Consider the following 20,001-nt stretch of genomic DNA (forward strand, 5'->3'; position numbering starts at 1 on the left):
CTTCTGTTTCCCCTCTTATAACTAGGGATCAGCTACAGGAGGTACATAGGTTGTGGCTGTACCCCATATCATATCATTTGGACCCCAAATCAAACTGTAGAATGAAGGTCCTGAGAACATTTCGTCCTAAGTGTTAATGTAAGGGTTATCACAGGCCACCTATGATGGGAGAAGATTTGATTTAATCAGGGAGGGGCCGGGGCTCAGTTCCTGCCAATGTTACCTCCATCGGCAGCCAAGGCCCCGAGCAAACAAGGACTTTATTCTTCATTCATTCCAAACAAGATGGGTCTCATGTGAGGAAATGACAGCTCTGTCTATTATATTCTTTACTGAGCTGGATCATACTTGTCTCTTTTACAGAGATGTGACGTTCCTTCCCGAAACGGGGAAATCATATGCTTGCCCTGAACTTGGTATCTTGTCAGAAGGTGAAGGCCTCACAAGACACCCGAGTCATTCCTGCCGGGGCTTAGCTAACAACATTTCTCCAGTCAAGTTCCATGTAATCGTCTTCTCAATGCTCCTCATTTGTCTATTATTGTGTATGTCCAAGTATACCGAGTTCTCTTTTCCAAGAAGACCAAAAATATCTTATCGTCTAACATCGATAGTCATAGGATATGGCTCCCTTCACGATTATTGTTCAGATTTGGGTTGACCAAACCAAACCAGTAGAATCCTGTTTCGGGTCGAACTTTGCTAAAAATTTGGTATGGCATGAGCCTATACCAAGCTTTTAGCAAAGGTCTACCCTAAACAGAGTTCTACTGGTTCAGTTTGCTCAACACTAGTCCCGAACATCGGTGTATAACACTGTCTAAGAGCCATAAAAGCCTTGTATAACACTCTCAGACTGTTCTTATGGCTCTTAGACAGTGTTGTACACCAGTTTTAGGGGTTTTGGTGAACTTCTAGTTCGGTTTAAACTAATTTGGACCAAACCGGAATTTTACAAAAGTTCAATGAATCAGCTGAACCGAACTTCTCAAAAGTTTGCCCATCACTAGTCCAGGTCATAATGGGGAATGGAGGGGTTATAGGAAAACTGGTTTCATCCACAGCAACCAATCAAATTCAGATTTTTTATAAAACCAGAATTTTTTTAAACTTTGGGTTCTTTTTGAAATTGGCCTCTGCAGTCACTTGAATGGCACATTTGATCTTCCCAGATAATTAAGGTGTCATGACGCCTCAGGTGAATGTTTTTGTAGAAATGCCTTGAAGGACGTTTTTTGCTGTCAAGTAGGAATGTTGGGTCATCCATCTTCCATACTTTCCTTTAGCCCATTAGTGACGTTCAGCATTCATCATAAAGAAAAGAGGGATTTATGTAACATTATTTAACGTATTTCCACAATGACAAGCGCCGATTCTCATTCCAGCATGGGCCTGGCTTATTTGCATAGTACACATAGTACACTGCCTGAAGGATATAAGGGAAGAACACATGCGTGTCAGCTATTTTTGCAAAAGGTTTACAGATTCTTATCTCAAGGGTTGGCCAACAAGTCCCAAGACAAGGAATGTAGAAGTCTTCATCTTCCATCCTAAACTGCTCCTAAAATACTTTCTTCATCTCGTTTTTGTTTTTTAGACTTGAGCTCTGTTTACATCCGGGTTCAGAGTTTCTGTTCCTCCAGAAGGATAGAAAAGTGTACAGGACTGTAGAAAGGTTTTAGGCAATGCTGCAAAGTAAGCACCTGCTGCCATTTCTCTGCACCCCAGTTCCTATATTTTTGTCTATAGTTGAGTCACTTGGCCTTTTTTCTACGTGGAAGGTTCGGCTTTTCGGCTGCACTTCTTCCATGAAGACCACTTCTGGTCAGACTTCTCCAGACAGTAGATGGGTGTATCTGGGTCATACTGGTCTGCCAACTCTAAGCTGATGGCATTGCTGGACATCTTCTAATTTAGAAGGGAAATAAGTAGATGTGTCTGTCATCTGCTGCACTAGGTTTCCTTGGCAGACCATTGAGTCAATGGTCCTCAACATCACCCGTTTCTTTGTGCTTGTTCAAAAGAGCAGCACATCTTAAAATCCCAGTCTGCTGTGAAACCTTTGCCCTGAAGAGACCTGGCTGATGCAGTATAACTACCTTGTTGCTCTGCTCAGTCTTGTACGACCTGTGACATGAAACTGTCTTCCACAACCTCTCCTTGGTTGCAAAGTTTGGCTGTTCCTCACCCAGATTTAAGCCTCCTACAGATGTTTCTGTTAATGACTGCATTTCAACCTACATATGAAAATGATCATAATGATCAGCTGTTTGGTATAATTCGTTAATCATACACCTGACTATAATCCTACAAAATCCCTGACTTTCTACAAGTGTCCCTAGAAGAACTGACGCTGTTGTGAAGGGCGTCACACCAAATATTGTTGTGATTTAGGTTTCTCTTTTCTTCAGTCACTTTGCATTTTGTTTAAGGCCTCTATTTCTGAAAGCGTTGTTACTTTGCAGCATTTTTTACACACTTGACTAAAGTTTTTGCGCATTTCTGTAGTCTGCTGTAAAAGAAAAAAGTGAAAGCCTGGTGGAAAGTACTTTACAGTTTTCTTAAAGGAGAATGGAGAGATCCTTCCATTTGTATCTGTTACTTGATTTGTTTCTTTTCCATGTTCACGCAGAAGGAAACCGGTATAAAAGATAATTTATGCAAAAATAAAGTATCCATTAAAACGGATGCCAAACTGCTGCAAGCGGAATGTTTCTGTGTCTGAACACGTCCATCCAGCTGATCCATCAAAGAGTAAATAAATGGAAGCCTCGGTTTCCGTTTGGCATCGGTTTTTGAAGGGAATTGTAGATGGATCCATTGAACACACAGAGGTGAACAGAGCCTATGCAGAGTATGGCTCAGTAAGGCTGTATTTACACGGCCGAGAGCAAATGAGACTCGCATGAAAATGGGACATGCTGCCATTTTTCTATCGCCCATGTCAAGAAATATGGCCTTAAAGGAACAAGAGGACATCTTAAGCTCCTTCCACAACTGCACTTTTACTTCCACTACCCACAGAGCTGACCAGGAAAAATAGAGGAACCACTGGATGCGGCACATGCCAGACCTGACTGGCGCCAGACGGATCCCAGTGACTAGGATTAGGTCTGTCCAGCTTCCGGCATGCTGCCCCAAATTTTCCTGGGCGAAATAGCGCAGCATGTGCAACGATTCATCTGCGTCTGAAAGTAAGGCTTTGAATGGACCTCTAGCGCAGATGTGAAAGGGACCCAAGACTAGGTTCAAACCTCCATCAGAGGTCCAGCACCGATCCGGCATGCCAGAACCAGCGCTATATCTCATTACTGGTGTCCAATACTGAAAAAACAATAGCGTACTTGACCACGAAGGCACAGATGCCCTACATTATGGTATGGAGCATGGAAAATGGACTCCAGTTTTGTGTTGTGACCCCTGTAAGAGATAGAGAGTAGAACCAAAGTTGTAAAGTTGAAGAGCAACATGTGAGAAGCAGAAATCCACTTTCCGCATCTCTCTAAGTCCCGTAGGAGCGCTGCTGTGGCTGAAGTTAGTAAAGCTTACACTAAGTGGCCTCCTTCTGCTCCTATGGAGCCGTTGTTGGAGCTATACTCATCCCAAGGACTCTCAACCCGGATCGCTACCTGAATCTCCTGCCAACGACTGTGGATGACTTCCTGGATGATCTATTGTAGCAGAAGAAGGCCACTTCCAAAATGCTTTCCTTCAGTCGTAGCAGCGGTCCCACGGGACTCGTAGAGATGCAGAAGGCAGATTCCTGCTTCTCACATGTTACTCTTCAACTTCACAATTGGATTTTCCTCTCTATCTCAGGGGCCACAACAGTAAACTGAAATCCATGTTGCAGGACGCACAGGAGCCCAAGGTTCCTACCATCGTGTAGAACATCTACGCCTTCCTATTCAAGTACACCAGTGTTAGTTCACTATTGGACACCAGTAATGGGATATGGCGCTGGATGGTTCTTCTACTACACCCTGTATTCAGTGGGGTCCGTCCCATGCTGCTCGTTTCTATTCGGCACTCAGTTTTTCTGTTCCGGCGTGTATTACGGAGGTGTGAACCCAGCCTGAGGCATCATGCAGAAGAGTGGGTGCAAAGTGCCAGTAAGGGGCTGGAAAGTACTACACATGACCCCCTGCATCAAAGCCAAGAAGCCCAGACTTCTTTGGGAACCAAGTGGAGGGGCGCATGGTTTCTCTTTTTGCTCCCAGACCAGCAATTTAGGAGAAAAGGCGACATTTATGGATTGCATTGTCTCCACTTGGTCACATTTGATAAAATGTTGTACAGATACCGGTTTGGGTTTTATGTTTCCTTTGTAAGTCCATATTTGTAAGTCCTTGGCTAGTTTTAGGCCATGCTATACCCACCATAGAGACAACCTGGTTTACTGTATTCTGGTTATTGGCTACTCGCTGATTGCTGATTCCAAAAAATAGCTGATTTTTAAATAATTTTTTACTATTATTTTTTACAATTTTTAACCCCTTCATCCAAAAGGATGTACAGTTACATCCTCCAGTTATAGGGTTTGTATGGAGCACGACTGGGAGCCAATCCCGCTCAATACATGCCAGCTGACACTCACCCGCAACATCCGCAATTAGTGTTCAGGCTAATCATGTCTATTAACCCTTTAAATGCTGTCAATTCTGACAGTGGCATTTAAATCCCCCCCAATCAACATTCGGGAATCCCCTCACATTGAGACTGCAAGATGTCATTCTGTTGACATGAAAGTCCAGGGTCTCCTGAAGGCCCCCAAGGCTGCCATAAATTGCCTGTGGCATATCTTAATAGACTGCTGTATAGTGCAATACTATGGTATTGCATTATACTGTATGAGGAGATCAAACGATCACAAGTTCAGGTCCCCTATGGAGACATATATAAAAAGTGATGAAGAAGTAATATGTACTCCAAAATGTTAATATTACAAACCACAGGACGTCCCACAAGAAAACAAGCCCTCGCACATCAATGGAAAAAAGTAATGGTGGTCAGGAGATGGCGGAACAAAATATTGATCTATTTTTTTTTATTTTTTTTTTATATATACCATATATACTCGAGTATTAGCCGACCCGAGTAAAAGGCCATGACAATAAGTTTCACCACAAAAAACTGGGAAAACTTATTGACTGGAGTATAAGCCGAGCTATACTTGAGTATATACTAGGTAAAAAAAAAACCTCCATACTCACCTCCCAGCCGGCGTCTGTGCAACAAGCTGCTTGAATTCTCCCCGCAGTCATCCCCCGCCATCCTCTCTGCTTGGCTCTGTCAGTGCTGTGTAAGTAAGCACTGTGATTGGCTTGAGCGCCAGCCAATCACAGCTGGCGCTCGATCCAATCACAGTGCTTACTTACACAGCACTGACGGCAGGAGATTTGAAAGCCGAGCAGGGAGATGACAGCAGGGAGAATTCTAAAGCAGCTTGATTGGCTGTGAATGATCGAGCACCGACTGTGATTGGCTGACGCTCGATCCAATCACAGCTCTTACTTATACAGCGCTGATGGCGGGGGATGACATAGCCTGCCGTACCGCAGCACGTCATTTTTGTCACAATATGTGTGCTGTAAAAACAAGACCCCCCCACCACCAAAAAAACCTAAAACATCGAAGTTGTGTTGTTTTTTTTCCCCATTTCACTCCACTTTTGATACAAAAAAAGTGGAGAGGAAAAGACAAAAAAATAAAAATTGTGTCCTTAAGGGGTTAAGTATTTTTATGAATTAATGTATTCAGATTACTTTTTATTTTACCGTCTACTTTGCGCCAATTAGGGCACATGGAAGCAGAAAGTCTAATTGCCCACAAGTGGCAGGACATCTCAGGAATCCATCTTTCATGTAACGCGGTGTAGGATTCCCCTCGCCGCGCTGACAGACGTCCCTATGACAAATGGGGATAAAATTAGCTGTGCTGAGGAAGAGCGTCTGGGTTCTGTCTCCCCCCGCCAGCTGACAGATCAGCTGACTCCGGATGACCTTTTCTGATGCACATTTGACGACACCAATTTCCTGCCGCAAAAGCAAAATGATATATTTGTAATCTAATCTGTCCTTTTATTGAGAAAAGTACATTTTTTTTACTTGTTTTTGGGTGATCAAACATTGATGAAAAAAAAAAGATAATTTTCTTTTTAATTATTGCCCTAGGTGGCGCCATTGTAACTAATATTTTCCCATATCTTCTCCCAGGTGTCAATGTCATGCTAAGGAAAATAGCGGTGGCTGCAGCCTCGAAACCGGCTGTGGAGATAAAGCAGGAAAATGAGTGCTTCTACATCAAAACCTCCACGACCGTCCGCACCACCGAGATCAACTTCAAAATTGGGGAGGAGTTTGAGGAGCAGACGGTAGACGGTCGTCCATGTAAGGTAATTATCTGCTCCTCTTCTGGGACCAGTCAGATTACAGATGGATTTTGCTTACTAGGTATTATGGAAAAAGGGCAATGACAACCCTAGTGCCCCCATAACAATGCCATCCACAAACATGCTACCACCAATTACATTCATCAGGCCCCATAACAGAGTGACACACAGTTCTCCACTAGCAGTACCCCCACAGAGTCCATAACAATGCCAATTACTGAGCTAGCCAAGGTGTCTCTATAACAATTCTCATTGTGCTCCTCTGGCCCCCATAACAGGACCAGTGCTGTCAAACCACAGTGATCACATGACAATGACCATCACACTGCTCAGCACTAGTGGTGCCATAGGGCCTCATGCGTCCACGTTCCTCCATAACAAGCCAAGCCTCAGTGCCCGCACAGCAGTGCTGCCACATAGCTCACATGGCCACAAAGCAAATTACAGTGCCCTGTTACAATGCCATCAGTGGTGCTAAATAAAAATGGCCACTGACAGTGCCTCATAACGTTGCTAGCCACAGATACCCCATAATAATGCCATCCACAATACCAGAAAATAGTGCCATCACTACACATTCATAGGGCCCCATCAATGTAGCCCATAACTAGGCCAACCACAGTGCCCCTTTATCAGTGTCATTCATCGTGACCCACAGCACCTCCATATCAGTACTAACCACAGTTCTATAAAGCCACGATGCATCCACGACAATGACATCCACACTGCTCAGTAACAGTGGCGCCACAGTGCCTCATAACAATAACATGCACAGTCCTCCATACGAAACCAAGCTGCAGTGCCCCCACAATGGTGCTGCCACATAGCCCATACCAATGCCACCGTTCCTTCAGAACCCTATAACAGAGCAAACTACAGTGCCCCGTGCCATCCCTGGTGCCAAGTTAAAATTGCATTGCCAGCCACAGATACCCCACAACCGTGTCAGCCACAGTGAACTGTCTCTGACAGCAGTACTGCCCTGCTGCAACCACACGATGGCCAAATTTACAAGCCATCCTTCACCAACTTGTGTGGCCGCCATAACGAGGTGCCATTGACGGTCATGTGATTTCTTCCACCGCTTACTCAGTCATCCCTGTACGTCACCGGCTTCGCACCTCTCTCCTTTCTTGCCTTCGATCTACGTTCCCAGCAGGCTGCGGAGCGGAACGCCAGCTTCTCCCTCCCTGCAAAGACAAGTTATTTTATGGCAGACCATATGCCATTTAATACTGTCATTTATTTTTACACGCGAGTGTCAAAAAAAATACCCATAAAACCAATTTTTTGGATTTCTGCTCGCAGGTGCCTGAAACACAGCACTCATTGTTTCAGCCGAAGTTAGGGAAAAAAAAAACCCGGCTCGTTATTTTAGGGGCGCCTATCCCCCCGCCATTGGCAAGCCATTAAATCACGGACCAAATCCGTTTCTGTTTTATGGCGTGCCGGGAGATTTCGAATAACATATTAAAGGTTAGTGACAAGCAGGCAGGAATCATTTTGGCTTTCCCGTCCGGGGTAATGAGTCACAAAGCTATTTATTTATCGGGCATCGATTTCCACAATTAACCCCGAAGTCGTCCCGTGTCCTCGCACAGCCGGCAGGGAAACGAAAGGAGTCCTAGTTTTGGAAGCTGAAAGGGTGGAAACCGGGATCTTCGCAACCCTTGGCGTCCCCGGCACAGGACGGTTTTAGGCGGCACTTAGAGGCAATCATTGAGTAACTATTTTAGCAGAGAGGAAATTGCAGTTCTCCCGGATTGCTTTCTGTAAGACCATTTGCGGTTGGGTAAGGTGAGGTTATGTTGAATCCTTGCCATAATGAAATTCAGCACCGTTGGGAGACCGTGCCCGATCTCGCATGGAGTACAGGAGCCAAGTGCTTCTCAGTTGCACTCGATTCACAAGTAAAGGCATGAAAAATATTCTAATGTGGCGGCAAATTTTTTGACTTCAGATGAAGAATTTTTGGGGTTGTCCACTTTACAAATCTCAAGTCCCTTCCCTCCTCAGCCTCTTAGTGACCGGCCTATTCTGTGCCTTAAGGACCAAGTGATTTTCATTGCAGGAGCTAAAATACGGGTTTTTTTTAGGAGGGGGGGAGTTGTATATTTATTAGCCTCACTCTGGGGTACGTATAATGTGTTCTAGAACTTTTATTACTTTTTTTCCTTTTTTGGGTTTTTACGGGGGGGGGGGGGGGGGGGGGATGGAAAATCCCCCAGAAATTCCTCCATTGTTTTTGGGGCTTGTTTTTATGGAGTTCACCATTCAGTAAAAATAACACAATAGCTTTCTTATCTGTTCGGCGCGATTACTGCGATACCAAGATTTTTTTTTATTACGTTTGCACCATAAAGATAATTGACTCAGCATCGCCGCGTTCTAAGATCCATAGAATTTTTATTTTTTGTGAGGTCATGTTCTGTAGTTTTTTTTGGTATCATTTTGAGGCACATGTGACTTTTTGATTGATTTTTATTACTTTTTTTTAAGGAGGCGAACAAAAGAAAAATAACAATTCTGGTGTTCATTTTTTAAAATTATTTTTGCAGCATTCACCATGCGAGATAAATAAGAAAATACTTTTTTTATTGCCTGGGTCGTTACACGGTAAGGGTGCATTCAGACGACCGTATATCGGCCCGGTATTCACGCCCAGTCGATATATGGCGTCTCTCTCTGCAGGGGGAGGAGGCTGGAAGAGCCGGGAGCAGGAACTGAGCTCCCGCACCCTCTCTGCCTCCTCTCCACCCCTCTCCACTATTTGCAATGAGAGGAGGCGGGGCTAAGTTCCAGGAATTAGCTCCGCCCCTGCCCCGCCTCTCCTCATTGAAAATAGTGCAGGGGGGTGGAGAGGGGGCGGGAGCTCAGAGCACTGCTCCCGACTGTTCCAGTCTCCTCCCCTTGCAGAGAGGGACACCGTATATCGGCTGGGCGTGAAAACCCAGCCGATATTAGGGCGCATTCAGACGACCGTATATCTATTATGTGTTACTTTAAATATTTTAAAAAAGTATTTTGCTAGTTTAAAAAGGTTTTTTGGGGAGAGGGGGGTAGATGTGTATATTTTTTTTAAACTGGATTTTCTTTTAAATTGGATTTTATTAAGGTTTTTTGACACTTTTTTAGTCTCTCAAGGGCACCTGAATATGTATGTAGTGCATTCTACCAAATCTGTGACATCAGCCTAGATCTGCTGGAGGTGAGGTCTAATAGGTTGAGTTAGATGGTTGCTAAATATGGCCTTTGTCGCACATCTGTATACCATGGGAACCCACTGCAACCTTGCAATTGCATTGTGGGATTCCAGTGGGTGTTAGAAGGAGCCCCCTTCCGGCAGTTTTCTCCATTCCTGGCTGTTACAGAAGAAGCCTGGCTGTCAGTAGTCAGCCAAGTCACTGCCTTTCAAGGATGTATGTGCAGGTTTAAAGCCCACTAGTGAGGTCAGTGAAAAGACGTATTGGCGGTCACTAAGGGTTAAACCATTCATTGTTATGGCCGCCAGCTACGGTCATCGGCATGTCTCTTAAAGGTCTTTTTTCACCCAGCTTCCCAGCCCTAAGCCAGTTATTCACAGGTTTTTTAAGCACCATTGGAAGGTGCCTGAGCATTAGGTTCCTTTTGGGTTCTATGAAGGTGTATCTGTATCCTGCTTCACTCTCAATGTTGACCATCTGCCTGATTACTCAGCTTTCCTGAACTCTGCTTGTCCTGATCTAAGCCTGATTTACCATATTGTGTGAACCCCACCTACTTTGACCACAGCTAGTTATTCTGACTATGGTCTTATCTGTCCCTTTGGTACCAAGCTCTAGTGCACTTTGACCTTTGACCATGGGAAGGACAGGACCAGGGTGAAGGCTGGGGTGCTACCCTATCCACTTGGGGGACTACAACTACAGCAGTTGGCCTTCCAAGGTGTGAAATAAAGGTCGGTCCCATCTGAGCCACTGCAACTACTGATCTTGGGGTCATAGTGGCCTTCTTGAACATGAGAGTGAGCAAGGTCATAACCTTTTTATGTTGGACCAGTTTCGATTAGGCCGCAGCTTGGGACATGTTTCCCCGAATAAGCTGCAAGACATTATGAGGGCATCTGAAAGCTCCGAGGCTCTTTGGTGTAAGAATGCTCATTGGACATGCTTGCTGCTCCAACGGGAACTTTAATAAGCAACAACATAAGAAGGCTGATCTGTCCACACAATCTTTCAAACAATTCACAAAGAAACACGAGTATGGGGCCGTATTTGGCCGCAGTCCTTAATAGGGCACTGTCTTTCACAAAGCCAAGGTACAGGACTATCCTAGGCCAGGATGTGCAGCCATGCAATTACAGACCCTTTCATCAATAAGTGTCCCAAGGCCGGGTACCGCCCGTGATATCAGCAAACTTCATCAGAGGTTGGGTGTATCAACTCCTCAATTTTTGTTCCAGGTCGGGTGCAGCTCTGATATTGCCCATAGGGCGGATGGCATTGGTCCAGGATGCAAACTTCTGGAGACACCTGCTAAGCTTTCTTCTCACTCCGAAGCCCGCTGAACTTTGTTTCCTATCCGGAAACTGGAGAGAGATTTGAATCATAAGAGGAGCAGCTACACCCAGAGTCCCTTCTGTATTAGTCCTTCACAACTCAATAACACCCTGAAGGCATACAACATACCAAGTGAATAGAACATCAGAGTTTCTTCCTCAACAAGCTGTCACTAGACTAAGACTACTCCTGGGAAAACAGCCTGGGAGTTCCCTACAGCAAAGACCAGATCCCTCAAAAGGGGGTTAAAGGGTGAAAACCAAAAGACCAATTAGAGAAACCCTCAAGAAAAGCAGAAAGCCAAATCAGTCAGTGACACAAATTTGTCCACACCAGCTTCGTTACATCTACAGACCCAGAAATTATTCTCATAGGATTTTGGCACAGGAGAACTTCATTATAAGGGCAAAAACACATGAGCGTGTTTTCTCCCCTTATATAATAATCACAGCCGTATAGCGGGACAAAACAAAACCACTAATCTCTATGGAAGGTCAGTGGTTTTGTTTTCACTATCGGGATTTATCGGCCGTGAATACTATGGCCGAGAAAAGATAGGACCTGCCCCATCTGTCCTGCACATAGTGAATACATCGTGAGGGAAAGGTCAGACGGCACCTATCTTCCCACGGCTTCTTTCAAACTCCTGTGTTCTGGCGCGGACTTTGAAAAGCCAGCGTAGGGGAAGAAATTTCCCTCATTCAGGTGCAACTAAGCTCCGTACCGGTGAGCATGGTTGCGCCTACAGCAGTGTGTTTTTGGCCTCAAGTTGGCTAACTTCATTAGCTATCAATTGAATGCTCAATTGGCCAACAGCTATTCTTCCTGGCCAACCATAGAGATGTTCATTTGGTTCTCAATGGGGAGAAGGAAATAAGTCACTGCCAGACACCTGCTATACAAACACCTTATACATATTAGATGTTTGCCCAGCCCTACCAAGATCGCTAGTCGAATGTATATGGCCATCTTAAATAGTGGGATGGACCCATACGTTGACCATGTTTCCACAGAAAGTGTCTGCTTCTACACTGAATAAGCGATAAGAACATTTTAATACAACTCATTCTACTAAGGGCATCGAGAAAGTGTTAAAATCCATTATGAGGCGAAGAAATGTCTATTGTGAGAAGTTATTACCCTGTAATAAAGAGAGAGGGACAACGCATGGCATGATGCCACCTCAAACAAAGGCTTCAGATGGGCTCCTTCAAGCAGAACCAGTCTAGGAATGGGTCACACACTCTGTTTCCTCAAGTCGTACATGATTCTGATCTCATTATCTGATATGTGACTCCCATCGTTCGCTTCGCTGACTGCACTTGAAATTCCCCTTTGTTCATTCTCTAGTTTAATAATATGTCCGCACCTAGTTTCTGTTCCTTATATCGTGGACAGAAGGCTGAGTGAAGGCTGGATATATTAAAAGTCAGTGTCTCATCTACTGCGTCAGGGACGAGTTGTGGTTTCTATTCCTATCATTTTGGAGTACGTACAACTTTTTTGATCACTTTTAATTACATTTTTTCTTGGAGACATGGTGACCAAAAAAGCGCAATTCTACCGTTGTGTTTTTTTTTTTACAGATGTTCACCATGTAGGATAAGTGGTCCATTATTTATTATAGATCGGACTTTTATGGGCGTGGCAATATCAAATATGTTTTGTGAATTTTTAGTTTTTTTTTTTAATTAGGAATACAAGAAAAGGGCGGGGGGTTGAACTCTTAACCCCTTGAGTGGCGGGTTTCCTACCACCCTGTCAGACCCACCAGGGCAGGTTTTTTAAAATGGTCTAATCATTGAATTTCAACTAATTTTGCAGTTGCGTCTCAAGAGCCATAACTTTTTCATTTTTCCATTGACACGGCCATATGAGGGCTTGTTTTTTGCGGGACAAGTTGTGATTTTTTAAACAGGGGGGAGGAAAAAAAGAAATGGGGAAAAAAGAAAAAAAGGGGCCATGTCATTAAGGGGTTAAACAATGCATTAACTTCCTTCTCTGGGTCATTACGACGCATGGATACCACATGTGTGATTGTATTTTTGATTTTTTACCAAGTAAAGGGAGACAAGTGTTTTTATAATTTTTTTAAAGAATTTTTTTACTTTTGTATTTTTTTTACTTTTTTTTTTTTTTTTTGTCCCTTTAGGGGACTTCCACAGGGACCCATCAGGACCCCCTGATCACATTCCGGGGGTCCGATGGTGACAGCCCTTTACATGCTGCAGTGACAGCCCTTTACATGCTGCAGTCACATAGACTGCAGCATGTAAAGGGTTAACACAGCAGAGATCGGAGGTTTTCTCTGATCTCTGCTGTAAGAGGTAGTACCTAGCTGTCCTCTGACAGCCAAGCACTAGCTCTCCCTGCCACAGAGACCATCGGCTTGCTTCTGACAAGCCGATGGTCTCTATGGCAACCTATAAACAAAGCAGGAGACTTAGAAGCAGGAGATTGCCGGCAGATCGGCAATATCTTCTGCTGGTTTTTCAAAGCCCTTACTTTGTTCTCTGTGGGACTGTGCAGGCAGAGCACAATGTCACAGCTTATCGCAGTGTGCTCTGTAGCTCCCATAGTGATACATAGCCCGGAAATCTTCCGGGCTATATCGCTATGGGCAGTGGAGCTCGTCCCGGAAAATTTCCGGGCGTGCCACTCAAGGGGTTAATATTCTGTACTTTCTTTAACAATACACTTTACTTTCCACCTATTTATACTTGTGTTTTTTTTAGTTCCCACAGGGGACTTGAACTTGTGATCGCTTGATTGCTTTTACCATATACTGCAATACGATTAACAGCCATGATCAGCGTAAGCGCTGATTGTGGCTGTTGCTGGCGGGTGGGAGCTGTCAAAAGACAGCTGGTACCCACTGTATATGGAGGAGGATCGGGAACCGATCCCGCTTAATACAAACCCTAATGCCAGAGGGTGTACATGTATGCCCAAAAGCATCAAGGGGTTAAAGGCTGCAGGTCACTCACACAGGAGAAACTGTATTCCAGATGCTGCAGCCTTATTACAGTGCGTCCCCTAAACCACCCGCTCCTCCCTCTCCTGCTATCAGTACTGGATGTGTGGGATGCACTGCAATGCAGCTACAATGTTTGGAATACATACTCTCCTGTGTGGGTGACTGGGCAACTGTAGACTGCAGGGGGCACAGAAGGGGCTGGGGCTCTTTTTTTTGTTGGGGGCACAGAAGGGCTGTATTACTTATCCAGAGCATGAAGTGTGCATTACTTTTTTTACTGCGTGTGGCACAAAGAAAGGCACTCTTATTGTAGAGCACAAAGGAGGCATTATTTCTTGTCGTGGGCACTGTGGAGGAATTCTTACCATGTGGGGGCACTATTATTTTATGGGGCACTACTACTTTTCGTGACACAAAGAGAAGCACTATTACTAAGGGGAGGTAACAAGAGGGATAATATTTTCAGAGAGGAACAGAGCCACGGTGCTGGGCACAGAAAAGTGCTGCACTAACTCTAGTTATGGTATGGGGGGTGCACAAGTTGTGTGAGCAGCTCAGGGTCTATGGTCTACTTAGTTAGTCTGCTACTGACTGTAACATACTTCTTAGTATCTAAAAGAGATATTGCACCACCATATGTGATGACCCAGCCTTCCATTTTGCATAGAAGAGAAGGACTGGACCCTAACGAGCATAGTAAGTCCCAGTCATTCCAAAAGCTGGTGTACAGAAGGTGCTCGTCCGTTTATGAACTGCCTTAGAGTTTGGTTCAGATACTTGAGTATGAGAGTCCAATAGCTGCCCATATACTGTGTAGGATTCTTACCCAACATTTTATGTGCATGAATGAATTAATTCAGGCAGATTTGATTTGTTTGAGCCCTGCGACCAATAAGATGTACGCTACTGGTAATTGGGGGAGTTGACATATACCAGGTATTTTGGGCTACAAACCAAGAATTTCCACATTCTTGAAGGATCAATCAATGAGTCAGTAATGGCTGTGTCCCTTCCCCCATTCACTTTCCACCACCAGGACATTGATGAATCAGGGAAATGTGGAAGACAAGAGTCAATGGAGTGTGTTAAATTTCTCAAGGCTGAGCTTCCATGACTTTGACTGCTGTCTCCTGCATATGATAGATGATGGCCATGGGTTTGAGTATCCTCGTCTGGTGGGTCTGTTTGTTGTTTAATTAAGTGCCTCTTCCTTTAATCTTTGTCTCTCTTTAGAGCCTGGCCAAATGGGAAAGTGAGAACAAGATTGTGTGTGAACAAAAGCTTCTCAAAGGGGATGGACCCAAGACTGCCTGGTCAAGGGAACTGACCAACGACGGAGAACTTATCCTGGTAAGCAAACCAGACCTGAGGTTTCATCACGTTGTCCAAACAAAGAGTGGACTTAGCTGATCACTATTAGGCATGTTGATATCATCATGTCATGTATATATTACAGAATCATAGACCTCAACAATTAGCTTAAAAGGGCAACAAATGCAACAAGCCAAACATTTGCTCTCAATTGTCCAAATTCTGTCAGACTCAACAAATCTAAAGAGTAGATCATAAAAGGGACATACACCCTAGATACCCGTTGTCTGACAGCTCTTTCTTCCAATTCCCCCCATTTTCATGTATGCCTAGTTTGGCTGAGTATGCATGTGTTTTCAGTGGGAAGAGCAAAATAAACTGCTGCCAGACACTACTGATGGCAGGTTATCTCTCTTGAGAACAAAGGATTGGGCATGTTGAAGTTCAATCTACCCGATCCTTCTTTTCAGACACAGCCCCATTCACCTTGGAATGTCTACTGGTCCTGGTGAAATGGGCAGATTCAGCTAATGAATTATCTGATGTGTACAGACAGCAAAAAAAAACTAAGATTTATGATTGTATGGATATTTGCTAATTATTGAATCAATTAGTCTAAAATAACACCCCCCACCCCTTTCCACACACACACACACACACACACTAGAGCCACTTGACTTTCCCCCAACAGATGATGTTGGGAGGAGGGGGGGGAAGGTAAGAAGGATCGAGGACATTGAGTTTCAACACCCAATCCTTTTGCTCCCTAGGAAATAAGCTACCACCAGAGCTGATTGGCTGAGGCTCACCTCCCAAAATACATGAATCCTTCACCAGGCTGAACATTGATGTTTTTGGGGGTACTGTTGAAGGTGTATGGGTCTTTTTTTTTGAAAATTGTGACATGTCATAGTAATTGGTGGGAGTTCTGGATGCGGAGAGCCCCATGGATCACCTAAATGGAAGGGCAGAGCTGCATCTCTTCGGGTGTGATAAGCTTTGTTAAGCTCTCCTTTGTGTATGGACTTAATAGTTTGTATGGATCTGTACACTTGGCTTTTCAATGAGAGTCAAGCAAAGACAATCACAACCATAGAGGTACAGCACTCTGCCTATTCATCTCTGTGATTGGTGGGGATCTGAGCATCCAGAACCCTACCAATAAAAACCTCTAATCTGTCACTCTGGCATGTCAAGAGTTTAATGAAACAGTTAGTAAGTGTTCAGGATTGGTGGATTTGCTGTGGTTTTTGCAGCAAATCCACCACGTGTGAATATACCCTTACACGTTAAATGGAAATTCTATCATTAATGCGCCATTGAGAAATCAGAAGACAACATTAGCTGATCTCAATGAGCTAGAACCCCCACCAAACACCATACTAGAGGTTCCCCCATATGAGCGTTGGGTATTCCATATGGAGGGAATTGCAAAGCTGGAGCAAAGGGTTCGAGTCTCTCTACTGAGGGTTGAGAACTTTTATTTTTCGGAATCTAGGCGTCTTGGACCTCCACCTATCTTTTCTATCAATTCAGGAGGAATTCCTCTTATGAAATCACTGTTTTATCACTATACCCAAACATTTCTGGTATAAATGCTCGTTTATGGTCACAATGGCCGTGTTTTCTGTTTGTCTATGGTCAGCTTATCCAAAAGCTGTTGAAAAATGAGTGGAAGAGGTTGCCACGGGAGGTGGGGAGTTCTCAATGGAAGTCTTCAGAGCCTGGACAGATATCTGTCAGGGATGATTTAGTAATCCTGCATTGACCCGATGACCCTGAAGGTCCCTTCCAACCCGATGATTCTATAATTCTATTCTATGATCGAAGATGGTTGCTCACAGTCTATAGACATTGTAGCTGTAATTATAGAGCTAATTTTGGGAGACCAAAAAGTGAAATCCTACATTGACCTTTTTGCATTTTTCCTACAGACCATGACGGCTGATGATGTCGTTTGCACACGAATTTACATCAAAGAATAAGCCAACTGCACTGCCCAAGAGACCTGAGGCGTGACCTTCTCCAGCCAATAGTCTGAATATTATATAATACTTATTATGAAGCAGAGAGTATCCCGTTTACAGCAACATAACGTCATGCCAACGCTTCTCCTGTATTGTCTGCCATCTTTCATAAAACTCTTTGGAAGAGGGTAGAAATGGCTTTAACTCCACACCCGGAATTGGCACCAGGGAGCAGCGTTAATGGGGACTGTGAATTGACAATGGGGCAATGGAATTGAATTGTCAATTAGTGTGTGATAAAGCAAAAGGCTAATCCATAGATTAGATGGACCATTCCAAATGGCTTTTGGAAACCTCTGTCGGACATTTTGAATGTACGGCCATCTTGATTTGCCTATTGTTTTAAGATGAGCCACCAACCAAAAAAATGTGTCGCAGGGAAGGCTCTCGGTAGCAAGAATTTGGTAGATTATGAAATAAAAAATGTGAACAAGTAGTGAATGATAGTACTATATAATAAATACCCAAAGGTTTATTTCCATATTTCAGACTATAAGATGCACTGGATAATATGACGTGTGCAAGTTGTACGCATGTAAAACGGAAGAAAAAAAGACCACCGCGTCATTGAAAAGTGAGTCTTATAGTCAGAAGTAAAGTAGTATTAGCCCTTCAAGGGAAACGTGGCCCTGACCGTGTGAATATTTCTCTCAGATCTCTTATTCGGAACAGTCTAGATGAAAATGTACTAAATATAAGCCTCGTGTCCATCCAATATCTGCCGTGGTCAATGGGGGCCACATTATGGTTTAGATTGGCCAAGGAGCAAAATTTTGAAAGTTTTTTGGATTTTATAGAAGGCAAAAAGTTCCAGTCGCCAAAATTTACCAGTGTCTACGAAAAGAAAATGGATCATCTGTGATTACATAACTGGCTTTAACCATTTTATACATTTTTATGTACGTAAACACATGGCTAGAGAATGTAGTACGGCTAGCTAAAAAGATATTCCCCAAGGTAGAGATGTCTCACATGGCTTCGTTTTTCTTCTAGTTTATGCATCGTTTCTGTATTTATTTGTCAATATGTTTTTTAATTAATTAAAGAAAAAAATCTTTTAAGTTGTTTCTTTATGGTTTTGTATGGCTCTGTCCACAATTGCATTAGACCCCATTATAAGTCAGCGGGGTTTGTAGGGAACCAGTTGTGCCTCTGCATTGTGGCTACCTTTAAAAATGGAAACCACAACGTAAAGTAGTCTTCAACTTGGCCAAATGATTAGAGTAGGGGTGTCCAGCCCACGAGCCGCGTAGCCCAGGGTGGCTATGAATGTACCCCCATAAATAATGCCATCAAGGAGACTCCAAAATAGTGTCCGCCAGGGTATCCCCATGACTAGTTGATCCATAGATCTGTTCTGAACAATAGCGTCAGGCAAAAATAGATACCACATTAATAGTGACAACAAGAAGGGCCCCGTGAATAGGGTCAGCCAGAAGGAACCCACAAATAGGGACTGCTAGAAGAAGCCTGGATGTGGATCCACCTTGCCACACACCGGTTTGGCCTCATACTATCTGATGTGGTAGCACCCGGGGAATCGCGGTTTTCACACTTAACCTCTCCAAGTGAGATACCGGATTTGCTGTGGGGTCCCCAAACCATTACACAGTCCCGGTAATGTGGCGGCTGACACTGCGCTGGGCCGAGGCAAGGTACTGGCACGTCTGAACAGGAGAATATTGAAGAAACCGGATGAAGTCAGGGTATACAAGGTAACTGGGGCTTTCTCAAAATGGCTAAAGAGACCAATTGCTTAGGCGTCCACCCTTGAGTACGGGTGCCTAATAAAATAAAATGATTACCCCCCCACCAAGCTGGGTACTCATTTTAATGACCTCAGAAGGATGGGAGGCTGGGTCAACCTACCTGAACCATGTGCGGCCTGAACTTCAAACCTTCAGGTCATGAGCGAGAGCTGACAGCAGTGCTCGACTGCACCCCAGCAGCAGGTGATCGGGGTGGGCAGCAGCAGTGAGCTGTGACAAAGTCAATGAACAGTGCCAACAAGAAAGGCTCCATGAATAGTGTCAGCGAAAAGGTCCATAAAAATAGCATCAGCCAGAACAGTGACACTAAGTTGGGTTCTCTAAATATTGGCAGCCATAAGGATGCCAACAAGACCCCACAAATAATATCAGCTAGAAGAACCTTATGGTTATCATCAACAACATGGACTCCATGAATAATGGCAGCCAAAAGGATCCCAAGAATAGCCCCATCCAGAAGACTCCAAAGTAGTGTCAAGCAGGGCATCCCTAGGACTAGTTTTATCTATAAGGGTGTAAATGGTATCAGCAAAAAGGACCCTATGAATAATGGCAGTCAGAAGAACCTCAGAAGGTTCCAGCCAGACCTCAGATCTTTGGTGGAATCTGGACCATCTAGTATAGAGGAGAGTATTAACCCTAGAGGTGTAATAATGATAATGAAAAAGAGATACGGATGGGGTTAATTAAATTTGTGTCTGAAACCTAATCCTCAGTATTTATTCATAAGCCTTTGCTAATTCCCTCTGGTAAGGAGTCAATTCCAAGTTTTCAACTTCAAAGCACGGCCGGCCTGCAGCTCGCGCATTATGGATCAGAAGAGAAGTCTCCGTATTAAATAATCATCACAGCGACTTAGTAAAGTCTTACTGAAGTGTCTCTTTATAACACCGGCCAGGCGATCCTCACAGGGGATATATGTGGGTCACAAGACTGGAGTTTGTAGTACTTGGCATTTAAAACATACTAACCAAAATGTACAAACTTG

At 44.0% G+C, this 20,001-nt stretch overlaps 1 protein-coding gene across 1 annotated transcript in view; it reads left to right on the forward strand.

The window, feature by feature from the left end:
• CRABP2 (cellular retinoic acid binding protein 2) overlaps window positions 1–18,305 on the forward strand; it is a 36,658-nt gene extending 18,353 nt beyond the window's left edge. The window contains exons 2-4 of the mRNA XM_066609104.1: window positions 6,216–6,394; window positions 15,140–15,256; window positions 17,152–18,305. Coding sequence (XP_066465201.1) covers window positions 6,216–6,394; window positions 15,140–15,256; window positions 17,152–17,202 — 347 coding nt within the window. The 3' untranslated portion in view covers window positions 17,203–18,305. The remainder of the gene's footprint in view (window positions 1–6,215; window positions 6,395–15,139; window positions 15,257–17,151) is intronic.
• The last annotated feature ends 1,696 nt before the right edge of the window (window positions 18,306–20,001 follow it).

Source organism: Eleutherodactylus coqui, chromosome 6 (assembly GCF_035609145.1).
Source record: "Eleutherodactylus coqui strain aEleCoq1 chromosome 6, aEleCoq1.hap1, whole genome shotgun sequence".
Classification (NCBI taxonomy): Eukaryota; Metazoa; Chordata; class Amphibia; order Anura; family Eleutherodactylidae; genus Eleutherodactylus; species Eleutherodactylus coqui.